Source organism: Salvelinus fontinalis, chromosome 33 (assembly GCF_029448725.1).
Source record: "Salvelinus fontinalis isolate EN_2023a chromosome 33, ASM2944872v1, whole genome shotgun sequence".
In the NCBI taxonomy this organism is placed as follows: Eukaryota; Metazoa; Chordata; class Actinopteri; order Salmoniformes; family Salmonidae; genus Salvelinus; species Salvelinus fontinalis.
Window position 1 is genome coordinate 48,432,701 of NC_074697.1, and position 12,622 is coordinate 48,445,322.

A 12,622-nucleotide genomic window follows, 5' to 3' on the forward strand; every position below is an offset into this window, starting at 1 on the left:
TCCTTTTCCTTTTATTTATTTAGTTGGTCAGGGCGTGAGTTGGGGTGGGTTGTCTTTGTGTGGTTTGTTTAGTCTATGGGTGTTGTATGTGTATGGGGTAGAGAGGAGTGAGGTTGTCTAGTTATGTCTATGGCTGCCTAGATTGGGTCTCAATCAGAGACAGCTGTCATTCATTGTCTCTGATTGGGAGCCATATTTAAGGCAGCCATAGGCAGTAGGCTTTTGTGGGTAGTTGTCTATGTTGAACGTTTGTTGCTTGTCTGTGCACTAACGTTTGTAGCTTCACGGTCGTTTTGTTGTTTTGTTTTCAGTTTATGTATAGTGTTTGTTTTGTGTTCTCTCTCTTCGAAATAAAGAAGATGTATTTTTCACACGCTGCGCCTTGGTCCACTCTCTCTAAAGAAGACGATCGTGACAATATAGGCTACTGTATCATTCATTCAGTCATTCATTTGTTCATGCCATCACACAACATACGAGACATTCACGCTTTGAAATGCAATCAAGCGTTTTAGTTTTTAAATTAAATAACAAGGGGAGCTTTGTATAATTAGCCTGAACATTAAATAAACCGCAACTCATAAATGTGTGATGTAATACAGGCTTTTATATATCATTTTTTTAACCTGTTAGAACAGATTCTCTGGTACACTTATTTCTTTGTTTACACTTTTCCAAATGGTCAGAAAAAGTAATAATATTGTAACCTAACAGCAACTGTTTGGCACACATAATACTCACTCAACTCTTGCTCCTGTACCCTCCTTTCTCTTGATCTCCAATAGTTTCCACAACTAAGTCAAATGTCTTCCACAGATCGGACTTCCCCTTTCCCTCCTGAGCAACTAGTCAACATTTGCCCGTTTCGGGTTTCTTTTTCATGTCCTCTGCATCCATTTTTTGCTGTCACGTGTTTTATTGATGTGATTTATGATAGGCTATAGGTCATGCCCTATTGGTTACATGCATGCGATGCTTACATGTTTCACATAAAGAGAGCAAGGGTTGAGAGGATAGGGAATGTTTTTCCTACACAAATGAGGGATTTAGGTAACAGAACTTTTCAGAGAAACAAGTAAGAAACTAAATGGCTGAAAGGATGTTGGAGCGTCAGTACAGACCGCGCAATAAACACTTGCTGTGTTCAGTTTTTTTGTCTTTGGTGCGACTTCTGGAGAACGCTGTGGCATCGAGCACAATTGTGCGTGTGCTTTTCATCAAATATTGCAAGACCGTTGAGTGAGTTTTGACGTCAAAGTCACAAGATGCAATGAATTTACCATAGAACGTTGGGTATTTATTGAATTTGCATCGGGGGACAATAGGAAATAACACATGGCAAAGGAACATAACGGATCAAAGGGAAAAAGCATCTCAGAAAAGCATAAAGGGACATTTTTTATTGTAGCAGTGTGACTACATACACAAATTGAATTCTTTAGTAACAAAAAAATGACCTACATTATTCGCAGACATCTCAAACGGGTTCAAGGCAGAATTCAATGGATTTTTTCTGTCATTCTCTGTTGCTAGCTGCTTCAGGTAGGGCTTTACCTACAGGCATGAGCTTCACCTGGGCCTCCTATGCAGACAGCTGAGTAGGAAAGTCGGCAGAGAAGCTCACCAGAGACGTCGCTAGGTGTTAGGGAAGAGCTTCCCCACAACCTAATGAGGCCATTTAGAGGCTTGTTAACGTCCCCCTTCTCCGATTCCTCCAGCAGGCAGATGCTCCACAGCTTCCCAGATTACTCTATTTGAGTAGCTACTAGCTAAAATCGGTAGAATTAGTACCTGGTTTCTGTTATATTCTGATAGCATGTCTAAAGTTAAGAGTGTTTATTAAAAGGCTATTGGTTTCCAATGCTTACATTGCAGTTTATGGAATCTGTGAGTCAGTTCAGCTGGTGTGAACTTTGTTGTCTTCTTGAACCCATCAGGAGGGTCGTAAATATTTCATTAGTCGGATACTATCAAAAAGTGATACGTCTTTTTGTCCTATCACGATATGGCCACAATTAAATCTTAGCTCTCGGTGTATTGTAATTAATAAGCCTTCACCGAACACATTTTGTATCAATCGTAAGAAGTGTAAATCGTTAACATCTGAGCATTTTTCTTCATCAAAGTGTAAACAAACAATTTCCCGAGTTGTGAAATATGTGACCTGCAAATCTCCTCCGTAAACATTTATAGAGTGATGAAGTGCTGTTCGTGTTCAAACATCCCCTCGAAGGCTTAAAGAGTTACTCAGCCATTTCAGACCAGCTGTATTTGATTCACTAACCCAACACAGGAATACCTCTTGGATTCGAATCAATTTGTGAGTCATATTCTTTTGGCCCTTGAAAGAGCCTCATTGCAGTTGCAGGTCGTACTTTTAGTTGGAGCCTGAGAAATGTGAAATTATTATTACTGTGGAAACACTCCCCTGTCTTTGTTCAGATCGAGGGCCCCAATATTTTAGAAGATGATACAGTGAATTCCTTTTGTGTCTGGAACAGCTTCTATTGTTTTATTAATGCAATCAATTCTCACTTTTTCCAATTTTCTCTTGTTTACATTTTTTTTTATCTGGGAAAAGTTCCAAACCGGAATAGATGCACATTTAGAGGGCAAGGATGGTAATTATTCTTAGTGATGTAACCATTTGAAGGAAATAATTGCACTAAGAAGAAAAAGAATAAGATAAAGGGAAGAGACGGTAATTGCTACTGTATGCAGGCCAGAGAGGGCTTTTTCTTCTCTGCACAGTAGAGGTACAATGACCCTGCTTTACTAAATGCCTAAATGATGACTACCTACCGAAAGAATGTCAGTAGGTAGCCAGACAGAGGTAAAATGGGTATGTAGTATAATGACTATCTAGGACAAGGGTGGACTGGGACCAGAAATCAGCCCAAGCATTTCTAACACACCGGACCATTTTATTACTTGAGGCCCCCACACTGTCCAATTATTTTCCTCAAGGCCCCCATTATTGGCCAAATAATGATAATTCTGCAAAAAAAAATAAAAAAAACATTTTGCAGGCCCACTGGGCTAAAGATCAGCCCATCTGGCATTTGCCCGAACTGCCCTACAGCCAATCCGTTTCTTTGAAAATACTGTGTTCTGTGTTTTTCTATTCTGTACTGTGAACTTCAAATGGGCATGGGTCAAAGTGTGCGGAGCCTTCCCTCACCACATTACCTACAGTACTTATGTGTCAGTAGGTAGTTGGACAGTAACAACAGATGCCAACTGATGATTCACAGCCTGAAATTGGCTAGTTGCCATCAATGATTTCAACCAGGCATCTAAGAGGCCTATGGCAGATAGAAAACTCATTTAAATAGCTGCTATCGCTGAATAAGATCAAACAATTTTACTCCTTATTGACAGAGGTGGTATCTACTGGAGGTTTTTCCCACTCTCAGACACTTGTATTCCATATACACACATACACACACACACACACACACACACACACACACACACACACACACACACACACACACACACACACACACACACACACACACACACACACACACACACACACACACACACACACACACACACGCACATTCCAATCATCATCTTCTATCTAGGCTCCAGTCATCTGTGCCTCTATGGTGTAAGACATAGCAGGCTATGCAGGGCGTATGGATGCTTGTGGCTAGACTGGGCTCGTTGAGTGTTCATCCAGGTCAGCACTTCATGGCAGGTCACCCGCTCATGGATGATGTAGGTCAAGGTTATGCGGTCAGCTTATGATTGGATATGGAGTCATTTGATGTCAAACGATGCCGGAGAGAAGACACTAAAAGCCCCTCCGTGAGCTGGCAGACAGGGAGATAATAGGATATTCTGTAATGTGTGTTTCTTATAAAGGTTATCAGCAATAGAATTCAATAGAACGTGTGATATTGCATCTCTATGGTTTTCAGCCTGTGTTTTAAAAAAATAATTCTGTAAATCCATGGATTGTCAATCAATGGGCATACCTGGCTTGGCTTATTCATTTTAGCTCCTAGTGGACCATGGCCTGAATATCTGGTTATATCTTGACACAATCCACTAGTTTTATCTGTACGACCTTCAGGAGTAGCACCCTGACTTCAACTTCATAGCACACCCTGAGCTCCACGTGTATCTGAAACTGTGTATGCGATTGGGAGATAGTAGCAACGGCTAGCTATCTCTCATCTTGGAATAAGCGTACATGATGCGCTGCAGGGATAAGGCTGGATGCTGCTACTGCCCCAGTGAGTACTGCACGGACAACCAGTTCAAACACAAGCTTTCAGGACAGCAGTGAGAACAATCTCTCATAAATAAAGAATTGGAGCGGGCAAATAAATGAGATCAGACAGCACAGGGCATCTGCAGGGTAAAGGCACAGGCCTGGGTCCCCGGTGCAATGCTTTCAGGTAGGCAGGAGCACGTGAGGAAGGGAGAGAGAGAGAGAGAGAGGGGGATAGAATCCCAGAGCCAACCTCTCGGCTGCTGAGTCGAAAGAAAGTTCCTCATGTACGGCGCACACCATCGTACACACAGATGCGTGCATTCACACAGACACGTACGCACAAAAAAAATGCACACACGCGTAGAGAGAGATGAAGACAATCAAGTAAATGCGCAATCACCAATGATGTATTTTAGCACACACACACACAGCTCTTGTAATTAAAGCTGCATATGTAAATTCTCTCTCTTTTTCTTTGTGTCCATTTCAGGGCCCGTTCTCGGCCTTCGTCACTAACAGCTAATGGATGTCCTCACTCAGTATGCCTACAATGAGAGTTTCTGGGACAATGGGAACGGGAGCTTCAATGACACAGAGAATGAGCAGAAGCACCCGTACAATTACTATGCCATGCTCCTGACGCTGCTCATCCTCGTCATCGTCTTTGGCAATGTGTTGGTGTGCATGGCCGTGTCCAGGGAGAAGGCCCTCCAGTCCACCACCAATTACCTGATCGTCAGCCTGGCCGTGGCTGACCTGCTGGTGGCCACCTTGGTTATGCCCTGGGTGGTCTATCTGGAGGTAGGTTACCTACACACCCACGCATGCTCTGTCATTGGCAGAAAGGCTTGATGCTAAAGACACAGTTTTGTTTTTTACCCGGTGGTTGCTGGAGGTAGGCTTCCTGTACACTCATGCACATTTGTCATTGGCTAAAGGCTTAAATGTGCAGTGGAGTATTCTTTCCCATGAGGTTGCACAGCAAATTGCGTACATAGCTGAAGCAAAACAAACGCGCACATAAACAAGAGGATGTTTGATTAGGCTTATGCCAATCAGGGTTCCTTTTACCCTTTCCTCTTTGATTTTGCCCTTGCATTGACCCTCCTCCTCAGTCCTCCAAAATGAAGACAAACCTTTAGGGCCACATTGTTGATCTGAAAAGAATACGTTCACAGTGCTCCTTTATTAAAGGTCTGGTAAAGCAACAGCTTTCCCAAGGTGTCTGTCATTGAAGCAATGAGCATTACACAAACAGAAAGGATAAAGGCAACAAATACCATTGCTGGAACAATGTGAATGCAATGTGTGTCTGTTTTCATTGTGTATCTTCTCCACATAACTGGTTAAAGATGTTCATTTTAACTAAATGAGTAATAAATACATTTAAATATTACAAATAAAATGTTCTGCGTGGCTTAAAAGTGCATGAGGAATAATAGCTCTGCCGTTTTCAAAAAATGCATAAATGTTATCGTGTTTTATGATGCCAATTTACCACGCAATAAAATATTAAAGTTTAAATCCATCAAAAATGTTTCCCTGTCAACAAGAAAATATGTAAGTAATTATGGTTCCATACAATGTAGTTATAGAATTTAATAGATAAGAATTAAGATGGCATCAGCATTAAATTGTGAGAAATAGCATTGCATATTATAACTCACAGTTTAATCAGTCACTCAATAAAAAAGTTATCACTGTAGCAAATAGGCTGTAATGTTGATCAACTGTCTATTGTATACAGGAGGTCAGACGATTAAGTTTGAGCAAAGTGAGGAAATTAATAAATTCACATCATGAAAATAAATGACACTGTACCTACAAAGCTATCTAAACTCAGCAAAAAAAGAAACGTCCCTTTTTCAGGACCCTGTCTTTCAAAGATAATTTGTAAATGTGTACTTGTCCTCTTGCTCCGTTGTGCACCGGGGCCTCCCACTCCTCTTTCTATTCTGGTTAGAGCCCGTTTGCGCTGTTCTGTGAAGGGAGTAGTACACAGCGCTGTACGGGATCTTCAGTTTCTTGGCAATTTCTCGCATGGAATGGCCTTCATTTCTCAGAACAAGAATAGACTGACGAGTTTCAGAAGAAAGGTCTTTGTTTCTGGCCATTTTGAGCCTGTAATCGAACCCACAAATGCTGATGCTCCAGATACTCACCTAGTCTAAAGAAGACCAGTTTTATTGCTTCTTTAATCAGAACAACAGTTTTCAGCTGTGCTAACATAATTGCAAAAGGGTTTTCTAATGATCAATTAGCTAATCCAAGTTTATCATTTTAAAAGGATAACACAACGTGATGGCTGCTGATAATGGGCCTATGTAGATATTCCATAAAAAAATCTGCTGTTTCCAGCTACAATGGTCATTTACAACATTAACAATGTTTACACTGTAATTCTGATCAATTTGATGTTATTTTAATGGACAGAAAATATGCTTTTCTGTCAAAAACAAGGACATTTCTAAGTGACCCCAAACTTTTGAATGGTAGTGTATGTACTCATTTCCCAGCTACAGCTAGGTTAGACAACATTGGTGAATTATTATGTATTATTTTGTGATGTGACTTTTAAAACTGTCTTGTGTGATCTAGGTGTGTGCTGTGTAAACCACGTAAGGTTGAATCAATGCCCAGTGACATTTGCGACGTAAAACAGCAGAACGGTAGCCTTGGGCAGCAATACAATAACCTCATTCCAGCAAATCAATTGAGAGCAGGAAGTTGTACAGGTTTCAGAGGAAAAACTCCTTGGCTTACCTCGCTGTGTTAGGATGTCATTTTTTACCGTGGTCTTTGGCCAGTGACGTGAGAGGCTATCCAAGACTGCAGCGAAATAATCCTCCTATGTGTGTGTCAATGAGCCTGCCTCCTGATTACCAGGGCTATCAAGTTACACTCTAAAATTATAGTCTGTCGTGTGCTCTGGAGAAAAACTGTGACTTGATCTCTTGCTCTAGCATCCAAGAAAACCCCAATAATTCTCCTCTGGTCTACTTACATTTAAAAATCTGTCATTTTGCAGATGCTCTTATCCAGAGCAAATTACAGGAGCAATCAGGGTTAAGTGCCTTGCTCAAGGGCACATTGACAGATTTTTCATGTAGTTGGCTTGGCGAGTCAAACCAGCGACCTTTTGGTTACTGTCCCAACGCTCTAAACCGCTAGGCTACATCTGACTAAAAGTTGAGAAATGCCACATACAGTAGGCTAACTCGTTACACAACCTTTCCACAGTGACCCTCAGCTCCCTTCAAATGGGCCTCTCAATTGTATGCAGTAGGCTGCAGCTTGGCAACATTACAAGGGCTTATTGTTAGCATGAGAATAAGCACTGCCCTTAAGTGAAACAGGTGGATTTTTTGGGATGATTCACACTCATGAAACGTTTGATTTCTAGCAGAGAAAAGAGATCATGTAGGATTATGCTTCGACACAACGAAAATAAGCACGTTGATCTTTTGTTATTACAATTCCGTGTTTTGGATTATCGTCCCTCTCCCGGGAGAACATTGTAATTTGCTGCGTGACCATTGTCTATTTGTTTTCATCTTGCTGAGATCTTGTTCAGGTTAATTTATCTTCCTAGTCTAACAACAAGCTGTGGTAATGTGTTGGTCACAGTCTGCTGCAGGAGCACTGTTGCCCTTTCTCGCTAAATGCTACATTTGCATTAATTATGAATATGTTACGCCTTAGTTTGACCAAGGCCAAATGTGGTATATTAAGAGCCTCTTCTTGACATATGCTAGATGACCTTAGGTCTTCCGATGTTTATTGGCTTTGATGAGCAGCTGGGAAAGAGGTTAGCCTCTTTCCTCCCAGCCAGCCTCACAGTATGTTAAACAACGTGTCTGTGCAGATAGCAAACGAAATGTTGACATTTCTGAGAGAGCGCGATATCTAGTGTACAATCCCCACGCAAAATGAGAAAAACAAAACATCCGGACTAAATCAGAAAATATGTAGCGGGCCGCATTCGACATTAACATAGCAATTGGATTTCTCGCTGCGTTTTATTTTACCATGTCACCGACGTCAGGGGCAGTCCTCGGCCAAATCAATCCAGCATTTTCCAGCATCGCTTATATCATGGTGAAGGTAGATCTATGTTTCCAATAAGCCCTTACCATGATGTCTATGGGTGTTCATAATGACCTCCATTCCCACCAGTTAGGGAGGTGTGGCTGATTTGTGAAGCCTGGTATAAAGAGTCTCTCATTAGGTTTGTCAGATCATTCTTTAATCACTGGCAGGTCTGCAGACTGACAACCAGGAGCAAAGACATAACCCTCTTCAAGCCTGAGCATGGCATAATTAATAACACACTGCCTCAGGACAGAGATTAATCAGACAGGTCTCCGTGAGAGCGGCTTCGCAGTTCTGGCTGTTTAAAAAAAAAGAAAAAGGTGAGATGCAGATATCGCTGAGCTTGACGACTCCAATATGATTGAGTGAGAAGCAAAGCACCACTCTCAGTAGTGGTGCAGGGGAATGGCTTAGGATCTGCAACGATGGGCAGGCTTCGAAGCGCACTGTCAGTCATGCAGGGATATTAGCTAGTAGCTAGACCATGGCAGCCCTGTTCATGTAGAGAGTGGAGGTGGTTTGTGAATACGAATGGGTTCATCAGGCTCTTGGGAATGAAGTAGAAGCATCGGCTACTCGTTATTAAAATCTCTCTCTCTCTCTCTGTCATGGCCAAAAGTATGCGGACACCTGCTCGTCGAACATCTCATTCCAAAACCATGGGCATTAATATGGAGTTGGTCCCTGCTTTTGCTGCTGTAACAGCCTCCACTTTTTTAGGGGAAGTCTTTCCGCTAGATGTTGGAACATTGCGGTGGGGACTTGCTTCCATTCAGCCACAAGATCATTAGTGAGGTTTTGCGATTAGGCCTGGAACTTGGCGTTCCAATTCATCCCAAAGGTGTTCGATGTGGTTGATGTCAGGGCTCTATGCAGGCCAGTCAAGTTCTTCCACACCAACCATTTCTGTATGGACCTCGCTTTGTGCACGGGGGCATTGTCATGCTGAAACAGAAATGGGCCTTCCCCAAACTGTTGCCACAAAGTTCAACGCACCGAATCGTCTAGAACAGTGGTTCACAAATTTGTTATAGTCCCGTACCCCTTCAAACATTCAACCTCCAGCTGCCTACCCCCTCTGGTGCAAGGGTCAGCGCACTCTGTTGTTTTTTGCCATCATTGTAAGCCTGCCACACACGCACTATACGATACATTTATTAAACATAAGAATGAGTGTGAGTTTTTGTCACAACCCGGCTGGTGGGAAGTGACAAAGGGCACAAATAATAATCAGGGCACAAATAATAATGTACAACTAATCAATATTTTTGCTCTTTATTTAACCATCTTACATATAAAACCTTATTTGTTCATCGGAAATTGTGAATAACTCACCACAGGTTAATGAGAAGGGTATGCTTGAAAGGATGCACATAACTCTGCAATGTTGGGTTGTATTGGAGAGAGTCTCAGTCTTAAATCATTTTCCACACACAGTCTGTGCCTGTATTTAGTTTTCATGCTAGTGATGGCCGAGAATCCACTCTCACATAGGATATGATTGCAAAGGTCATGTGTCTTAAAATATATATATATTTGTGGCTTGAACAGGGGTGAGGGGAGTGGTTATTAAAGGGAAATATGTTGCAGCCCGCTGGCTCCACCCCCGAGCCTTATATGGACTTCCTGCCCCAACGAGGCAATGCCCCATTTTTCTATAAAGAAAAAGTTGCTATGTCAGGTCGTGAAGAAGAATGACGAATGTATGGAGTTGTTGTTGGTGCCCCGCCCCTTTGTACCATCTGTCCTGCAGTTGGCGTAATCCAACCTTCTTGGGGCTCACCTATGGGTGTAGAAGACCTTAGACAGGATCAAGGCACGCTTTTGGTGGAGCACGTGGAAGACTTGAGAGACCACATGGCAACCCTGTGGCCCCTGGTACAGAAACACATGCAGGAGGCCCAAGCGCAGGTGTACATCAGAGGAGCACAACGAAGGGACTTCCAGCCAGGAGACAAAGTGTTGTTCCCCACCTCAGAATGTACGTTTTTGGACCGATGGAATGGGCCATACGAAGTCATTGAGAAGGTGGGTGAAGTTAACTATAGGGTCAGACAGCCGAGACTTAGGCATTTAACCTCTTAGTGATCCCTTCACGCGCCAATCCCTTTAGTGGGATCGATTTGACAACATCCAGTGAAATTGCAGAGCGCCAAATTCAAACTACAGGAATATCAATATTCAACATTCACTAAAATATAAGTGTAAAACATCGAAATAAAGCTTAACTTAACTTCTTGTTAATCCAGCCGCTGTGTCAGATTTCAGAAAGGCTTTACGGCGAAAGCACACCATGCGATTATCTGAGGACAGCGCCCGGCATACAAAACCATGCAAAACATATTTCAACCAGGCAGGTGCGCCACAAAAGTCCGAAATGGCAATATAATAAATGCCTTACCTTTGAAGATCTTCTTCTGTTTGCACTCCAAAATATCCCAGAAACATCACAAATGGTCCTTTTGTTCGATAATGTCCTTCTTTATGTCCCAAAAATGTCCATTTATTTGGGCCGTTTGATTCAGAAATATACCGGTTTCAACTCGCCCAACATGCCTACAAAGTATCTAATAAGTTACCTGTAAACTTGGTCCAAACATTTCAAACAATGTTCCTAATCAAACCTCAGGTATCCTAAAATGTAAATAATCGATAAAATTTAAGACGGGATAATCTGTTTCCAATACCGAAGAAAAATAACACGAAGCGCTTTCCTGTTCACGCGAACCAAAATATTAGGGACCTTCAGAGTGACACATGGAATGAATAGCACTACTTCTTCATTTCTCAAAAGGAAAACATCAACCAATTTCTCAAGACTGTTGACATCTAGTGGAAGCCATAGGAACTGCAACCAGGTTCCTCATAAATAGGGTTCCCCATAGAAAACAATTGGGAAATCCTATGACCTAAAAAGAAAATTCCCTGGAGGGTTTGTCCTCTGGGTTTCGCCTGCCAAATCAGTTCTGTTTTACTCACATACATTATTTTAAAAGTTTTAAAAACTTGGGTGTTTTCTATCCAATCTACCAATTATATGCATATCTTCGCTTCTGGGCCTGAGTAACAGGGAGTTTACTTTGGGCACGCTTACTTTGGTCAGTTTACTTAGGTTACGTCAAAATACTGCCCCCTAGCCTTACGTTTTAACCCAGATTTACCATGTGAATTTGCTAAAGAAATGGAGTGTGATGCACACGTGAGGCACTCTACTCTATTTCCCCCGAAGAAGGTTACCACAGAGACCAAGCCGGGCAGATGTGCCACTGAGGAGCAGCTGAGCCAAGCACAGAAGCAGGAGCTGAAACCGGCCAAAACCAGGATGTGTTCTCCAGTTAATCAGGACATGCCGATCTGACACAGCATCATCACCGAACCCGGGAAAACCTTACCGCAGACCTTATCGCATACCGGAAGCAACGAGAGAGGCTGTCAGGACCGAGGTAAAAACGATGTTGAAAGCTGATATAATCGAAGAGTCGCATAGTGTTGGTGCTGAAACCAGACTGCACCATTCGCTTCTGTAATGATTTTAGAAAGGTAAATTTAATCTCAAAGTTCGACACCTACCCCATGCCCCGAGTTGATGAATTAATCGAACGGCTAGGGACCGCCTGATTTATCAGCACGCTCAACCTGACGAAGGGTTATTGGCAGGTGCCCTTAACTCCCGAGACACTGGAGAAAACTGCTTTCGCCACCCCGGATGGGCTGTTTCCTTTGGGCTGCACGGGGCCCCGGCCACCTTCCAGAGGTTGATGGACTGGGTTCTCCAACCCCATCGGGAGTACGCGGCGGCATACATTGACAATATTGTGATCCGTGGGAGACACATCTAAAACAGGTGAGCGCGGTACTGCAGGCCTTACGGGAGGCGGGGATAATAGCAAACCGAAAGAAATGTCGGCTCGGCCTGCGGGAGGCTGAGTACCTGGGGTACACGATCGCGAGGAGATGTGTCAAACCCCAGGTGAAGAAAGTGGAGGCGATTCGGGACTAGCGCCGCCCTCTCACCAAGAAGCAGCTACGCACGTTTGTGTTGTTGACTAGTTACTACCGGAGATTTATTCCCCACTTTGCCTCCCTAGCCAGCCCCCTGACAGATCTGTCCAGGAGCCGTCTGCCCGCTCAACTGACGTGGACCGAGGAGACGGAGAAAGTCTTCCAGGACTTAAAGGGAGAACTATGTTCTGGACCCGTGCTGGTGACCCTGGACTTCTCTAAACCACTGGTGGTACAGCCTGATGTGTCCGAAACGGGTGGGTGCCGTCCTGTCACAGCTACAAGAAGGTGAGGAACACC

At 43.0% G+C, this 12,622-nt stretch overlaps 1 protein-coding gene across 1 annotated transcript in view; it reads left to right on the forward strand.

The window, feature by feature from the left end:
* The window catches only part of LOC129832443 (D(2)-like dopamine receptor), a 43,533-nt gene that overhangs the window by 15,215 nt on the left and 15,696 nt on the right, over positions 1–12,622 (forward strand). Inside the window, exon 2 of the mRNA XM_055896515.1 lies at positions 4,719–5,029. Coding sequence (XP_055752490.1) covers positions 4,751–5,029 — 279 coding nt within the window. The 5' untranslated portion in view covers positions 4,719–4,750. The remainder of the gene's footprint in view (positions 1–4,718; positions 5,030–12,622) is intronic.